The sequence below is a fragment of the Bipolaris maydis genome, assembly GCF_028858645.1.
Source record: "Bipolaris maydis strain C4 unplaced genomic scaffold PSV08scaffold_4, whole genome shotgun sequence".
Taxonomy (NCBI): Eukaryota; Fungi; Ascomycota; class Dothideomycetes; order Pleosporales; family Pleosporaceae; genus Bipolaris; species Bipolaris maydis.
The window spans coordinates 611,533-628,199 of record NW_027093860.1 but is presented as its reverse complement, the minus strand read 5'-3'; the positions used below and the strand labels follow the sequence as shown (position 1 = coordinate 628,199).

The 16,667-nt window shown below is 49.3% G+C and overlaps 4 protein-coding genes across 4 annotated transcripts; 3 read left to right on the top strand and 1 right to left on the bottom strand.

Annotated features, from left to right (window-relative positions):
* The first annotated feature begins 217 nt into the window (after positions 1 to 217).
* Positions 218 to 1,631, top strand: PSV08DRAFT_281364 (DNA glycosylase). Its single transcript, XM_014223802.2, has one exon. The coding sequence runs from the start codon at positions 349 to 351 to the stop codon at positions 1,570 to 1,572; it is 1,224 nt and encodes a 407-aa protein (XP_014079277.2). The 5' UTR covers positions 218 to 348; the 3' UTR covers positions 1,573 to 1,631.
* A 107-nt stretch (positions 1,632 to 1,738) lies between these two features.
* PSV08DRAFT_360553 (carbohydrate esterase) lies at positions 1,739 to 2,621 on the bottom strand (the record flags this gene model as incomplete). Its single annotated transcript, XM_014223801.1, has 1 exon — positions 1,739 to 2,621. Exon 1 carries the CDS (start codon positions 2,579 to 2,581, stop codon positions 1,739 to 1,741), a length of 843 nt encoding a protein of 280 aa, XP_014079276.1. The 5' UTR covers positions 2,582 to 2,621.
* A 2,131-nt stretch (positions 2,622 to 4,752) lies between these two features.
* PSV08DRAFT_408460 (glycoside hydrolase) lies at positions 4,753 to 7,709 on the top strand (the record flags this gene model as incomplete). The annotated part of the gene is made up of 5 exons (XM_066093802.1): positions 4,753 to 5,184; positions 5,332 to 5,472; positions 5,512 to 5,883; positions 6,237 to 6,953; positions 7,006 to 7,709. 5 exons carry the CDS (start codon positions 4,753 to 4,755, stop codon positions 7,282 to 7,284), a joined length of 1,941 nt encoding a protein of 646 aa, XP_065949410.1. The 3' UTR covers positions 7,285 to 7,709.
* A 495-nt stretch (positions 7,710 to 8,204) lies between these two features.
* Positions 8,205 to 16,609, top strand: PSV08DRAFT_369588 (spo22-domain-containing protein; the record flags this gene model as incomplete). Its single annotated transcript, XM_066093162.1, has 27 exons — positions 8,205 to 8,352; positions 8,422 to 8,444; positions 8,536 to 8,553; positions 8,624 to 8,936; positions 8,991 to 9,751; positions 9,803 to 9,999; positions 10,176 to 10,180; positions 10,483 to 10,545; positions 10,596 to 11,113; positions 11,183 to 11,441; positions 11,491 to 11,564; positions 11,612 to 11,699; positions 11,745 to 11,796; positions 11,860 to 11,895; positions 11,943 to 12,165; positions 12,219 to 12,346; positions 12,395 to 12,540; positions 12,588 to 12,768; positions 12,815 to 12,906; positions 12,952 to 13,121; positions 13,171 to 13,305; positions 13,371 to 13,656; positions 13,709 to 13,884; positions 13,988 to 14,247; positions 15,334 to 15,568; positions 15,621 to 16,381; positions 16,432 to 16,609. The coding sequence occupies 27 exons, from the start codon at positions 8,205 to 8,207 to the stop codon at positions 16,607 to 16,609; spliced, it is 5,526 nt and encodes a 1,841-aa protein (XP_065949409.1).
* Between the last annotated feature and the right edge of the window lie 58 nt (positions 16,610 to 16,667).

The window sequence follows — 16,667 nt, the reverse complement described above, 5'->3', positions numbered from 1 at the left end:
CGAGCTACAAGGAGCTCCGCCGCAAAAGGCAGAGCGGCGCAGGTACTACCAACCACTGGTAAAGATTCAGTACAGCTTTCCAGTCCACCCACGACACCAGAAGCACCCGACCCTCGAAAGAGGAAAGCTATCAAGGCGGAAGTCTCACCAGAAACCGAAACCAAGGATGCGCCTGTTGCACCCAAGAGCGCCAAACGTACCAAGAAGTCTGCGGTAAAACAAGAGGATATCAACGAACTTACGCATAGCTTTGGTGCTATTCCAGAGCTTCCTGTCAAGCAAGAAGATGGCGATGACGTCAAAACAGACTCGGCAAAGAAGACAAAAAAAGCAACTAAGAAAGCGAGTATGAAGAAAGAGGACGCTGGCGATATTGTTGACAAAGCAACTACCACAACTCCAAATAAGAAGAGCAAGGGCAAGATTGGTGGCTATGGCCTAACGCCTGGCCAAACGCCATACCCGAACTACCCACACCCAACTGCAGAAGAATGTGAAGAAGTCACACGTCTCTTGTCGAAAGTGCACGGCAAGATAGAAGCTCCAAAGACTGTTCCCGCTCCGTCGCTCGATGTCTCAGGATGTGGAGAAGTACCCTCAGTCCTCGACGCTCTTATCCGAACACGTCTTTCTGCTGCAACGTCTGGAACAAACTCATCTCGCGCTTTTGCGGGCCTTGTTGCCAAATTTGGGATTTTAAAAGAAGGCGTTGGCAAAGGCAGTGTCGACTGGAACAAAGTGCGCCAAGCCGACCAGAAAGAGATATTTGAAGCAATCAAGAGTGGTGGACTAGCAGACGTCAAAAGCAAGGACATTAAGAAGATTCTACAAATGGTCTGGGAGGAAAATCAAGCGCGACGGAAAGAGCTTCAATCTTCCTCTCATAAAGCGCCTGGTTCCGCCAATGAGGCGGAAGAGGAGAAGAACACAGAGATCGAAAAGGCAAACCAGGATGTCGTCTCTCTGGATCATCTGCATCTACTCTCAAGCGAGGATGCATTCAACGCCCTCACCAAATACCCTGGTATTGGGCCAAAGACAGCATCTTGTGTTCTTCTCTTCTGCCTTCAACGACCTTCATTCGCTGTTGATACGCACGTCTTCCGACTCTGCAAGTGGCTAGGTTGGGTACCCCCACCAGGCGATTCCAGGGGCCTTGCTCCTGGCGCAAAAGGCACTTTTGCTGGTCCAACACGCAACTCGACATACGCTCATTGTGAAGTCAGAATACCAGACCATCTGAAGTACCAATTACACTATCTACTTATAAAGCATGGAAAGTCGTGCCCGAGATGTCGAGCAATCACGGGTGAGAGCAGCGAAGGGTGGGACAAGGGCTGTCCAATCGAACATCTAGTCCAGAGGACAGGCGGCCGCAAAGATGCCGGTACAAGTTCAACGAAGGGAGGAAGCGCGAAGAATTCTAAGAGAAGAAAGAGGGTGACTGAGGAATACGAGAGTGATGCTCAAAGCAGTGGTGTGAGTGACGCTGAGAGTGCTGAACTAAGTGACGTAGTAAGTGATGCAGAAGTAGAGCAATCTGGAGAAGAGCAGTCAGAAAGCGATTACTGATGTTCATATGTACATTGAATTTTGAAAGCGAGCATCTACTTTATATATACAGATTTTCCATGTAGTGTCTTCCCTCGCGTGTGTCGATTCAGTCCAAGTTGACAAGTTATGTTGTGCAACAGTTGAGCATGTCTTGTTGCCCCTGTTCAATTGAAGAACTGTTGCCTTAGGTGAACTGGCTGAAGAAGGCCCAGACTTCTTTGGGTGTGAAGCTCTGAGCACCAACATCGTTTCCTGCATCTCCGGGAAGTGCGACATGGTCTCCATCAAAGGAGGTCCATTGGGTTGGGTACCTGCATCCATCGTATACGGTCTTGACGCGCTGTCGGCTGTTGGGAGATGGGTCGGGTGCGTTCTTGGACTGGCATCCGTTCAGCTGCACAAAGCGGTCACGGATCTGTTTCCCGGAAGATATGGGCAGAACACTGTCCTTGACACCGTGTTGACCGTAGAACGCAATGGGGGTGTTGCCACCGGCACATCCAGAGAGAGTGGCACCAGACAAGACAGCAATGCCTCGGAAGTCAGCCGCCTTGCTGCAAGCCAGACTGAAGGACATGGCGCCGCCGTAGGAGAAACCGAGGGAGAAGCGGAGCTTCTCGTTGACACAGAATTCGTCGTCAATCTGCTTCCTGACTGCGTCAAGGAAGGCAATATCCTCTCCATTCTGGTTGCCCCATCCCCTGTTGAGACCATCGGGGGCCACAAAGATGGTGCTCTCACCGGCAAGAGCAGCGAGGCCGTAGTAGGGAGCAGCTCCACTAGCGACCGCGTTCATGTCACCGTTGAGCCAGTGCAGGCCAAAGATGAAGCGGTATTGGCGCTTGTTGTCATAGTTTTGAGGCACGCGGAGAGTGTAGCGGCGCTGCTTGTTGTTGACTGTGATGGTATGAACACCACTGTTCAGTCTGGGGGTTTTGCCACAGCCTGCTGTTGCAGCGGACACAGAGTCGAGAAGTGAAAGAAAGAGAAGGGCACCAAGTGCGAAGAGAGAAGCTGGGCGAAGCATCGTGAAGTGCTTGTTGTTTGTTTCCGAGTTTCTTGCTGGTGTTTCTACAAACGTTGAGCATCAACAGCTTTAAGTATCTTTTGAAATCCCCACATTTCTCCAGACTGAAACATTCACGCCACTGTTTCTAGAGAGTAGATCACTATGGAACAGGAGGGTTGCTACTATCGGAATTTATGCTCAGTCTCCATACCAAGACTTTTTGACACTGAAATAAAGAGAGACGTTAGTCAAGATACGAGCTCCGAAACCAATTGGAAAGCTCAGAGGATAGAGGGTTTCGAGTCAGAGGATCACATAGCACTTCGAGTAAATGATGCCAAGAGCCTTGGACGTACGGCAGTTCTTCGGAGTGCCTCCAGGAGTCTTGTTTTTATGTTAGTGTCCACGTTTATGCAGGTAATGTGCTTCTCACGGAAGAATATAGTGGAGAAGCCCTGCAAGCCATTTACGCGCCCCCCGCATTCCTGCTCAACTGCCGCTTTCGGGTTGGACTTCCAAGTTTTTGACATGAACACGGGCGGTGTAGATCACTATATGTGGCTGAAACATGGTCTCCAGCCACATACTAGCTACAGAAAATCACGTGACTCCGTATTTCTAAATGCTTCCCCGCTTCAAAGCGAAAATATTGCCCGTGTTGTCGGCCCATTTACGTCGCACCTCTGTACCCTTTGGCAGATGTTTCTGTTTTCGAGCATGCGCAAAACGGCGAGAACAGAAACAGAAAGGCCGGTGGCTGATCACCGAACGAAACAACAGGCATCACCCTTTGCCAGCTGTCCCCCTTAAATTTCCCCGCCAATGCCAGCGACCCAATACAGAAGAAGTGTTCCATACCGGCAAATTCGAGTCTTGGTGTTTCGTCATGCTCATGTTCAACGTTCAAGGTATGAGCGATGGACAGAGACCCGCTGAGCCATCAGCAAAGTCTGCTAGGATTACGAAGGCAACATTCAAAACCCGATTGCTACAAGACACGACTCTAAATCCAGCTTATTCATGTCTGTTTCACAGCCAATCTGGTTGTATTTTCCTCAGTTTTCAGTACGCGACTCCCGGTGTGCTGAATGAGCCGGTTAAAAGCTGCCTATATGACATCAGCCAAAACTATAGCAAGAGGATAGCTATAGTCACTGTAAAAGCCAGTGATTATTGCATGGCAGACTCGGAGTCCTCACTCTTTACAGTGGAATGCATTTGTTACCTGTCATGGCTTGACAGTGCGCGATGTAGGATACGGTGGAGCAGCTGCATTCTTACACCGAAAGGTGATTAGGGGCAGTCTGATCCAACTTTATCGGCGCACCAACAGTTAAGCAAACCCTATCGGTGATGTTTACTGATCTTCCCGTTATGAGATACGAGATAGCAACATTCTGAGCCCGGCAAATCCAGACAAGAGGTCGACTTTCCCCTTCACCAGCATAAGCGGGCAGTTCATATTTACCCTATTCTTTTTTAGAGCTTGATGACTATATGTAGTTGGTACACCCCGCAAGTTTCATCCGCCGGTTAATAGGTCCCATGCGTAGTCACGCTGCATGTGCGATATTGTTTGTTGCGCTTCTGGGACCATTTGCCGGGTATATCACCAACTCACTCACACTTGCTTATATTTCACAGAAGTAAGCATTAGAAGGATCCATTGTGGATCTATGCCAACTGGCCAAGGATGTTCTAAGAGTCAACGTAGGCTAACTATATTCGTGCGAAACATCTACAGGTAGGTACAAGAACAACGACAAGGCTTGAATCGATACATGTTTCTAAGGCAACTCTGATACTTCAGACAGAAAGATGCAGAGTACCCAACCGCATCACTGTCATGGACTCAGGCCGATGGGAAATCGCGGAAGTCCCGTTGAGTAAGTCCTAGATCATCACGACACTATACGAACGTTATCCCCCAGCAGCTAGGTAATTAGACCATTTATCTGGTCAAAACCCCAGTAAGACCTCAGTGAGATCCCGTTGAATGTATGTATTGGGAGATTACACATTCTTTGCGCGGCAAAATGATGCAAGAACATAAATCGTATAAAACGGTGATCATGGCCTACGGAACGCATCTTGGTTCCTCTCTCTCTCTCTCTCTCTCAGTTCCTACCTGAAATTCCAAAGCAAAGGATGTTATCATAGACAGGAAGCTTTTCACAGATATTCTGGCTATGACCGCTCTTTTCACGAGCATTGTCATTGCTTTCGATCCTTCGACTTTCACCACCAGCGACCCTAAGCCATGGGGCTTCTTCGTCAACAACACCATCTATAAGCCAACTGGCAATGAGTCCGTGACGTACCCCCGCTACACCGAAGTGGAGGATGGGACTCTCATTGCGACTACATGGCTAAGGGGTCCCGCACCTGGTTACCAGCCCATCTTTGAGTCAAAGGATGGCGGTGCTACGTGGAAGCACATTTCCAATTTGAACAGCATCGATGGTTTGGGCATAAATAACCATCCTGCCCTGACGGTATTGACGGAGGCCATGGGGGGTTATGCGGCTGGCACTATTTTGACTAGCGGCAACGTTTGGGGTACAAACTTCACCAGAATTGACCTTTACGCTAGCAAAGACACGGGAAGGACTTGGGAGTTTGTGAGCCATATTGCCCAGGGACAGGCGGCCGGCTCCAACAAGGCGATCTGGGAGCCATATCTTCTGTGAGTTTTGCTCATCTCACATCTTAGCAAGTTGAAGGCTGACAACGCCTCGAGGCAATACAATGGCCAGTTGATAGCCTAGTACTCGGATGAACGTGACCTCAATCACAACCAAAAGCTTTCTCACCAAGCATCTTCCGATCTGAAGACGTGGGGCCCTGTCGTTAACGACGTAGCTTACGATGAAGTCATTGACGGTAGTGGTATGACGGTCGTGGCCTATGTCCCACCCATCAAGAAGTGAATCCTTGTACATGAACAGGGCTTTGGAAGGGTGGTCTATGGCAGCAATTACCCCGTCTACTACGTTCTGGCCGACTCTCCTGTTGAATTTGGCAAGAACGTTGGCCAGCCTATTGTCATTGATGGTCGTGCGCCTGCGGCTAGCCCGTATGTGGTCTGGAGCTCTCATGGAGGCCCCAATGACACCATTGTGGTCTCTGATGCGTCGAACCGCCAGGTGTTCACCAATACACACGGCGGTGCTGCGGACAGATGGGAGAAGCATGCTACGCCTGCTGGAGTGACGTATTCGCGTGCTATTCAGATCTTGAAGAATAGGCCGGAGCACTTGGTAGTTTACGGCGGAGAAAAATATACTGATTTCATCCAGGGAACTGGCGTCCCGTTTTCGGTGACTAGTCAATCTGACAGAGGTGTTGAGCGCGCCTGTGTCGTAGACATTGGAGAGGCGATGAGTGTGGATGACAAGAGCGACAAACTTGGCCTATCCATGTAATCAAAATGATTAGAACATACAGAATTCCTTCCAGTGTTTGCCTAGTGGCATTTTTTGCATGTGATTGTGATGATATGGGGGAGGGAAGGCAACTTGGACGCACGTGAAGAGGCGCCCACGCTACTCGGCCTCTTCCCCACCAAACGCGCTTGTCAACACTACGTCGACGCGTCTCCATTCCTACATAACGTCATCATGGTAAAACGCGGACAAGTCCTCTGACGTGTGCACATACTGACCCGGCATAGGCGCCTACGCGCTCTAGCAATAAGGAAGTCAAAAAGAAACGGAGGGGCAGACCACCAGGAAGTCGCAATTCCGCCGTCGGCTCGAAGCCAGCGCCAAAGTCCGGCACAGTAAAGAAGAGGAAACCTTCAGCCAAACCGCCCCCACAAGAAGCCGAAGATGAGCTGTCACTAATCGAAGCGCCTCCATCAAACCGGTCAAAACCTCGTAAGCGCAAAGCTGACGACGCCGCCGCTGCCGCTGCCGAGCCAGAAGCCCAGTCGCGCAAGGAATATCTACGGCTCGAGGCAAAATCAAGAAGAATCACACGCGACCAAGTCGATAAATGGCCAGAAATATCACCTCAGGTCTTGGAGCAGATCCTCGCCGTGGTGCGCAATGCGAAGAAAGACACTGCTGAGACACAGCGAGACGAGCGGAAGGTCATGGCTGCATACAATACTCTCAACCCGCTTGTACGAAAACTAGTACGCCAGCTAGCCGAGTCACGGATTCCTCCCCAAGCCAAAGATATACACTTCAACATCGATAAGCTGACGGAGCGCAATGCTCAAGTCTCGCGAGAGGTCACAACCGCGCGACACTCGAAGCAGCTGCTCAGTGAGCAGATCAAGATCGCCGAACACTTGCTTAGCAAAGACGAGGAGTATCTGGAGTTGATGAAGAAGAACGCAAAGACGTGGAGGACTGAGTGGAAACACCAGCGGAAGCATGGACGTGTACGTGGCAGTCTCCTACTGCTTGGACGAAAAGATAGCTGACTTGCAGTAGCTCCACCCCTTGCTACAAACCGACGATGAAGTCGCCATTGATGGCGACGGCCCCGAGGATATTGGTCTGAAGCCACAAAGCACGGTGGATCTCTCGTCCCTCGACTCGCGCGACTCCGACCTCGGCTCTGTGCTTGAACAGTTGAAGCGCAGCCTAAAGAACATGCAGAGCAATCATAACCAGGTAGAGGGCCTCGATACGGCAATAGGGAATGCACAAGCTGCGCTAGATGATATCCTGTTTCGGCATGCCAATGCTGCACAGTATGCCAACTTGTGAAATATTGAGATGCGGATCCGGGACAAGGGGTTTCTTTCCTCGTTAAGGTAATGCAAACATACTAGGCGCATCAGGCAGCCTTGGGGAACCGAGTGGCGTTGATAGGGGTTGGCGTTTATCCAATCCTTCAGGGCGGGTTTGGGGTTGCTACTACTACTATATTTCGAGCACTATGTAGTATACGAAGACGGCCCGCAAGAGGCTGCTGTAGCAGGTTGGGCGTGAGGCTCAACGAAACTGCAAGACTTTCGGCATCCACCGACCCATGTCTCCCAGTTTTGGAGCTGAGGGGGATCCGACAGAGTGGTCATCGGAAAACGTGCATGGGGGACTCTGGTAGCTTCAATACTCTCATGTAGTGCAGCAACAAAGTGCCAAAGGCGATTGGCTCCCGCTGGCTCTCATATCGTCGCAGAACCACACCTGCAGCTACCGTGCCTCGTGCCAAACTCGTGCCAAACACAACATATGAAGCGCTGTAGCGAGCAACGCATGGGCTGGATATTCTCCCTCTTAGAGAAAAGCCATGGGTGGGCCAAGCAGCTGTCAAACGGTCGGCTAACAGGGAGGGCGGCGCAGCTCCCCCGCCGGTTGCGTAGTAGTGGTGTTATTCCGGAATATTCCCTCGCTTCGGCAAAGCACGCGACCAGACATTCACTCAGCCCTCGTGTCTTCAAAACTGTACACCTCCGCCACGCGTTTTCCGCCACGACAAACTCATCCGTGCAACAGAGGTTGTGGCTTCTGGCGCTTGTCGACCTTCGCTGCTCCTTGCGATGCTGCAGTGCGTGACGAGATCCCTGTAGTGACACCAATCAAGCCCGCGCATCTCCAAGAAAAGCATCCGGCTTCGACCCACCCACTTACCGCACTGGATGACGGAAGCTGCACGACGATCCAATGGATCTTCTCCAGTCGCCATGACGGAACACGGTGAGGCTGACAAGACCAATGTTGCTTCCGAACCAAATGCGCCAAAGAGCGCCTCTCCCTCAAAGACAAAGGCCAATGCGACCGGCTCCGAGGCGCCTGCAAAGGCCTCGAAAAAGCGAAGAAAGGTCAATCATGGTAGGCCTTCAATGCTGTGCATCTCCACCCGTCTCCACAGCCCTGCTGACTTTTGACGCTCCAATGTAGCATGCATCTACTGCAGACGTTCGGTAAGCCATAGCCAGTACACCAGCATTTGACACATGGCACTTTGATGCGTGTACGACAGTTATTACTGCTTGCTGACCACATGCCAATCAGCACATGACCTGTGATCTCGTGAGTATCCTCATCACCATCCGCTTCTTCTTCGCAGTTTGTGGGCGCGGTTGGACTTATGCGAACATAGGAACGACCATGCACACGCTGTGTCAAGCGGAACATTGGCCATCTGTGTCGTGATGAGCCTCGAGAAGGTGTCAAGAAGGCCAAATCCGAGCCAGACAATGGTGAAGGACAGAGTCAGCCTCCTCAGATCGAACCCGCCACGTCCGAAGCAGCACCAGCCGCCACTCTCCAGCAGCCCACTGCTTCAGATGCCGGACTCAACCTGGCACCGCATCAACTGCCCCCCAATGGAGATGCAAGCACAGCATCAGGTACTCAACCCGACCCCGTATCCGCGCCACAGCCGCCTGCTTTGACGGCTAGTAATCAACCCTGTAAGTCACACTTCTCTCAGCCCCAAGCTGTCATTGTCACTGACAGCCTTAAAGTTGGGAGCTATGATGGCTTGCTCTCATCGTCACAGAACAACTTTCAGGATATGCACTTTCATCCTTCATATATGTTCAATACCTCAGAAGTGAGCAATGAGTATAACCTGCTCAACGACTTTCTCAACAACAGCCTCATGGACGACGGTGCTTTCTACGGAGGCAATGACTTCCATTCTCTTTTTTCTGACGCTTCCCTCATGAACCCAATGGGCTCTCTAAACAGTAACTCTGCTTTTAATCCTAATGGATCAAGACAGCAACAGTTGCTTCCACCACCTGCGCAGAATGCAGCTACTAATACAGCACAACGATCCACAGGCGGGGTGCCCATTGACAAAGCAAGAGAAAGATACCTTATAACAGCTGCTGATCCGGCCGGCTCGGATAGCCCGGAAGAGCGCATGAACAAACTACTAAAGGCAAAAGTAGATGCAGGACTATTGAAGCCCTTCAACTATGTCAAGGGTTATGCAAGACTCAACCAGTACATGGAACAGAATCTGCAGCAAATATCCCGCGTCAGAGTACTGCGCCAGCTGGATCGCTTCCGCCCAAAATTTCGGGAACGAATGCAGAGTCTGACCGACGTAGACTTGGTGCGTATTGAAATGTGGTTCGACAAGAGCTTGATGGAGTACGATCGCGTATTTGCGAGCATGGCTATTCCAGCGTGTTGTTGGCGAAGAACAGGCGAGATTTACCGAGGCAACAAGGAAATGGCGCGCCTCATTCACGTACCAATGTCAAAACTCCGAGACGTAGGTTCCTTATTCATCTCCACTAAGCTGATAGGTACTGACACATCAAAGGGTAACATTGCTCTACATGAGATCATTGCTGAGCCGTCTTTGGTATCATATTGGGAAAAGTTTGGTGCAATCGCATTCGATCACACTCAGAAAGCTATTCTGACGAGTTGCTCGTTGAAAAACCCCGATCCGAACTCCAAGGATCCCGAAATACGTTGCTGTTTCTCTTTCACTGTCAAGCGAGACGCGTGGAATATGTTAGTACATGTACCCTTTCTGTAATCTTTTATACTGACAACCATTAGACCCGCACTGATTGTCGGCAACTTTCTTCCCATAACCGAGGCTACTTCTGGCCCGCTACCTGCGTCATAGTACTTTGATGTGATTTCTGTATTCAAAAACTGTACGATGGAGCTGCTGATTTATGGAGGTTGCGTGCATATGATGTGATGCATAGCATACGTTTTATGGGTTAATTTACTGGAGGGTTGCGTGCATATGTGATGGTGTGATTGCAGACGCGAAAGATATCCATACCTGGCTTTAGTTGCTGTTTTTAGGTTCCTTGTACTCTAGTTCTTTCTGCTATCCAAAACAAAGCTTGTGCTGTGGATGTGAGCCGTACCTTCCTCATGATTGCGCAGCTAGCTTCCAAGCGGGAGTCACATCCTGCCAACCTTACCACTTTTCCCATCATCCTCTTTCATCACGCCACATTTGCTCCTGACCGTGTGCAGTCATGCCGTCGTTCCAATCCGTGGCAAAAGCAGAGCGCGAAAAGAAGCTCAAAGCAGTCCTCAGTGAGTATGATTACGAGAACTGATCCAATACAGTACTCACCAGTGCATAGCTTTCGCCACAACACTCATACAAAGGGTCGAAGGCAGTAATGATACGACACTTGTAGATGATCTGCAGACTCATATTCGCACTCTTCCTCTCCAAGCCTCCTCTACAGTCTTCGCGAAGCAAGAGGAGCTTGACCGGCTCGGAACCGAGTTATGGAACCTGGCTATAAGACTACGGCGCGACGAAACAGATGTCACAATTCAGTCCAGTGATGTTACTGCTACCCAAAAACGTACTCTGTCTCTCCTACGCGCCTTCTCGTTCTTGCTTCTAGACTCCGCCGGTGGTCACGATACAAAACGCCGCCAGCGCAAGAACTGCATCCGTCTTATGAAGGTCGCGCTAAAAGCAGCTAGGGTATGTATCCAAGGTGACGACCTGGCCACAGCGACCAAAGTGCTTGAACGTGCTGCGGACTATCAAGATGTCCTGAGTCAAGAAGGCGAAGACAAGCGTAGAGAGGAGAAAGAGCTTGCAGATGACCTGAGAGCTCAGTACTTTGCAGTTCGAACGACCTTGGTGAGTTTCATTAGCTGTGCTTAGAGTGAACTCCTCTGTAGTTGCTAGATGTAGCTTACCATATTACAGGCATGGCGTCAGGATCGCATGGACACCGCAGAGCATTTGTTCATCAAATGCAAGCAGCTCGTGACGACACTCGCACCCACAACAGCCGAAATTCTCGCAGACCTACTTTACGAAATCGGAAAAGGTGCTTTAGCGAAGCGCGATTACAGTTTGGCGTCTCGGTGGCTGGAACGCGCACATGATGTCTTTGACGGACAAGACCTGGATATGCTCAGTCCGGAAGTAGGACAGCTGAGACTTAGCATCATGCAAGCTACTGGTACATTCTAGAACGGCTTTTGTGAAATTCCAGCTGATACATGCACTAGTCCAGGCATACATGAAGATAAAGACGCCCGAGACACAAAACAAGGCATGGCAGATGATGAAGCTGATGGAGACAGTAAGAGCTACGTACCGCCTGTTTAGAGAGCGCTAACAGAGCCCTAGGACTTTGGAGACAAGATGGGAGTCTTGCTGCTAAGACTTGAGCTACTTTCCGAAACTGAAAAGTTCGATACTACCGAGTTCTACAATGGTGAGGCCCTGGGATTTTCCAGAATCTGAGCGCTAACAATGACAGTTCTTCTACGTATGATTCGTACTATTGTTCTCAATGAAACAAATTTCAAGACGTGCGTGACCTGAGCGATGCTTGACTACTCTGCATACCCATGGATCCAGCTGATTTTGAGTAGGATCATGCATCACATACACAAACTGAATGAAAAAAAGTGCGCACTTCATCTGACGTGTGTGTCCAATTACTGACTCCGTGAAGCAATGCTACAGCCATCAAGGCGCTTAATGATTTAATAGATATACGCCTCTTTAGAGAAGAGAATCAACAATGGATCGAGAAAGCCATCATCACACAGATCTGGATTGGTACCTCTAGAAACTCTTCTGAGAACGCACTTGAAAAACTGCAGGATCGTTTCGACATCGTCTCACAAAATTTGCCAACTCCAATCTCTGCGCCTGCTGCACATGCTGCACAAACGGTAGGCTCTACGTGTCTCCGCTACTTGAACGTATCATTGATATGAACATGCAGTTGCTATGGAAGTGTGTAGAATTGGCAGTAAGTCAAGAAAACCACAAAATGGCTGAAGCATGGTGCCACATGTGCCTTCATCCTATATTCGACAAGGCCGGGGTACAGAATCAAGCCAAAGTTTCAAGGTACTACAGATATTTTGTGTTACTAATTAAGATGTTCACATCTTGTAGGAAGATCATCCAGTGTGCCTTCACTTGCCGGGACTATGAGACGGCTAGAAGTGCATATGCTCGGATGACTGAAACTGGTAGAGATGAGCCAGTGACACGGTATCTGATGTACAAAGTAGCATTGCAAAGCGGAGATGCAGATTTTGGTAAGCACATTATTACTAGTGATTACTTCTTTTTACTGATGATGCAGCTACTGAATGCTTGGATCACATCTGTCGGAGTTCTGCTAAGGACGCGACACTTCTTTATGCTTGTGTGATGGAAGCTCAGAGAGCAGGCAATAAGAGGCAAGCGATCAACGCTCTACAAAGGGTTCTTGACAAATACGAGCATGGTGCTACAACAGGTGTACATTTGCCCGCACTTTTGCGGTCAGTCTTCTACCCCGAACAGACTTGCAGCTTCTTACATGAGCAGCTCAACTACGCGTATGCTGCAGTCCGAACTCATCAATGATGGTAAAATCGACATCGCCATTCTAGAACAGATTTGCAAGTCATTCGAAGCGGGTATGTGAAGACACCTGACGCGAAGACTCATTTAACGTTAGCAAGCCCGTGATCAGGCCAAAGCATCCCGAACTAGGCCAAGCACTCCTGCCAAAGAGCTGTTCACAGATGTGGAGTTCGAATGGTTCTCCAAGAACTCTTACAATCTATCACTAAAACACTGTGCTGAAATGCCCCCAGCACACCTTACCAGACTGCTTGATTGCTGTGTGGAGGTCAGCACAGTCTGCCATCATGTGAAAAGAAGTTATTGACGATTCTCAGTTCATCAAACTACTAAAAGAAAAAGATATTTCAAATACGAGTAACGATCTTGGTCTTCGGCTGCTCTTCTGTGAGTTTCTTGCTGCTTGTACTTGGATTACTTTGGCGCGTGCGGAGGATAATATTGAGCAAAATGTAAGTTATACTCGCTGTACGTCTGAAAATGAGATCAGCAGTGACGACTTAGAAAGGCCCAACAGTATTTGGAGGTTCGCAAGCATAGCCAGAACTTCCGACGCGCCGTATCAGAAATCATGAACGGACTCGATGAGTCTGTTAAAGCTGACATAATCTCGAAACACTTCCAGGTTGTCAAGTTGGAACTTGAAGCTTCACTCAAGCTTCGAAAATGGGATGAGCTTGACGAACTCTTTGATCAGTGCTGGGTATACAGGAACCCATATCACTACGAAACACTGGCCGACCTTACCTTGGTCATCCATCATTGTATCGTACAAGCAGAACTAGACATCAAGTACCAGAAAAGTGAGACGGCTATGAAGAATCATCGTCAGAGCTAGACTAATAAGCCCCACAGAAGTACTATCTGTTCTCCAGAAGATAGTCAATCTAGTCAGCCGACAACCAGGCAGCGATATGCCGAGGTTGTCGCGATGGCTCCGATGCCTTTTCAGCCTCTCACTCCCGTTTGATGATGAATCCAGTCTTAAATGCATCGACCAAGTCACACACATCGCGGCAACAAAGCAGAGCGTGAGTCCAATTTCCTAGTCCTGCCACTACACTCTTCTGCGCCCATTGCGATACTACCCTATCACTACCGCCCTAAGGTTAGGCATGCCACGAGCACTCTTAGATTATATTATGCGCAGATGGAGACACTGCAGACTTGGCTGACAAAATGACCAAGGAAACCGAACGCTATCCCAGGACGGAGTTGGAGTGGCTAGCGACCACAGCATTCAATCGCGCAATCGACTACTATGTGCACGAGAACGATGAAAAGGCCAAGAGGTGGGCGGAAAAGGCATTTGTGGTTGCGCAATGGATTGATGATGCGGGAGAAACGCGAGATTTCCTTATGAAAAGGTTTTCGATTTTGAAGTTCAATAAAGAGTGAACTGTACAAGTGGGGGTGATGACCGGCGTTATGGCTAACCGGGTCTCATACATCAGACAGGATGGCGCATTGAGTTTTAGCAGGATAGCGTGCCTGGCATGCAACGCTACATGGCACAAGTTTTGTACTATAGGGACGCTAAAATCTTATATCCCGCGCCACTTCGGACGGACCTTTACCTAATTTAATATAGTATAAGCTCTCCTTTTTTTTAACATTTATTATAGGTAACTTATACGTTTCTTTACGTAGATACTCGCTAATATAGCTACGCCCTAGACGCTAATACGTAGGCGGCAACGATTACATAATTAGCTACAGGTAATTGTAATAGAGGCTTAGGAGTAGATTACTCTAGAATATCTAGATAATCTAGTAGCTAAGATAAGCGATAGGTGCTAAGCTGTAATAGACGCTGAGGGCGGCTATACTAAATACTAATTAGTGTTTTATTACCATCTGACATCAGATTAGCTCAAACAGACCCTTGCTAGTGCCCCACATACATTATTTCTGCCATGTAGCATAGTACGTAAGGATCCAAGGCATACGTCCACAGATTACGCCACAAAGTGGGCCTTGGTGCCGAATAACCCGCACCAACCACGCGTACAAGCTACCGATGTCCCATTAATTTTGGCCTGAAGCGCACAACGTCTCTATATGTATGGTATTCGAGCAGTAATAATGGCTCAGGAGACTGATCTGAGAACAGGGGTGGGTGGCGAATCGCCCAGGCTGGGAGAATGTTTATAGACTGAGAGCAAGCATGCCTTGGTAGCGCCGAGACTGTTGCTACACACGCGACACATGCCCACTTTTGGCTGTAGGATCGTGCTTGCGGCCCCTGTTCGTCCGGGGTCAATATCCACAGCAAGACTCGTTCTGCAACGACGCGTCATGCTGATTGCTCGCTGGCTGCGATGGCGTTGCTTATTGCCGCTTACAGCAGCCTATCTTTCGACAAAACATTGGCTTCGACCTTGATCTCCTTAGACACCTCGCATCATCAATACCCTACTACCTCGGCCTCCCATCTACTTCCAGGGATTGATCGACGACACGATGCGGTTCGTGTCAAGGCTGCACGTATGCGCTGCTCTTGCGATTTTCACGATTTTGTACATCACCTGGATAAACCCAGCCGGCTTTGAAACTGTACATACCGTATGGCGTGGAAGTGCGCATCGCATCGTGGTATTTGGCAACGATTGGTCCGATACAGGCAGTTACCGTGTCTCGTCATCAGTGTTGTCTGCTATCGTTGCTCGCGACGCGGATCGAGGCGACTTGTGGGTAGAGACATTATGCAAGGAAGTAAGTGCTATGTATATGTTCTAAAGAAGTTATAGCCTGACACACACTGCAGCTCAAATGTGATACTATTGACAACTTCGCACATTCAGTGCCAATCGTAGCTAATGAGGCGCAGACTGGTGCTTTGGTTGACTCTGCAGTCTTCGCAGAAGTCATAGGCTCAGAAAGCAATCGCAGTGCTGCCATGTCGTTTGACTTTAAGGCACAAGTGGAGCAGTTTGTCACATACAACAAAGAAAGACGAGTCATCCCGCAACGCCTACGTAAAGAGGGTGAATGGACATTCTTCGCCGTCTATTTTGGCCTCTGGGACCTTCTAGAGTATTCAACGCTGGAGAAGAGCATTGCAATGTACGCAATTGATAAGAGCATCACGTCATTATTTCGCCAACTTGATGTGTTGGCTGCAGATGCCCCTTTCCCACCCAAGGTCGTCATCCCGAAGATGATTGACGTTAGTTTCCTACCTCGATTCCAGATGAAGAAGAAAGCTATGCGCGAGGCCCAATTTGCGGAAACTCAGCACCGACTCATCTTCTTGTGGTCATATTGGAACCTGGTTTTGCATCGGACTGCGAAAAATTGGAAGAACGGTATCGTGTACATACCAGAGGCGAACGAGGCGATTATGCAAGAAGTCCGAGCTAAGCAACTTCACTCGAAACAACTCTCGGATGCATTTGGCGTTGGCAAACAAGCGCCTCTTTTTGAACACATTGAGCAACCATGTCTAGCCTCGCAGCGGGACAGTGCGGGCAGTCTGCAAGCATCCGACATTCAGAAATGCTCCACGCCAGCTGAACACCTATTCTGGTTTGTCACTCACGGCACAAACGCATTGTCTCAAGCTGACCAGATAAAAGGGATGAGGTTCAACTCAGCGGTCCGGCTCACGCACTAATAGGAAACCAAGCCGTCAGCCTCATCCGCGGAAACCAATCCGTGGACTGGGAGCAACAGACGCAGGGTTCCGACGACAAGGAGAAGCAAGAGAAACAAAAGACTGAGCACTTCACGCTCAAATTTCCTCCCGGGTACTAGCAAACTGTATTAATGTCTATTCCTAAGACACGAGACACACCCCGTCGCGAGACGGATG

Bases quoted from the DNA above. Each gene is read 5' to 3' on its own strand.
- PSV08DRAFT_281364 (XM_014223802.2), top strand. From the start codon at position 349: ATGAAGAAAGAGGACGCTGGCGATATTGTTGACAAAGCAACTACCACA.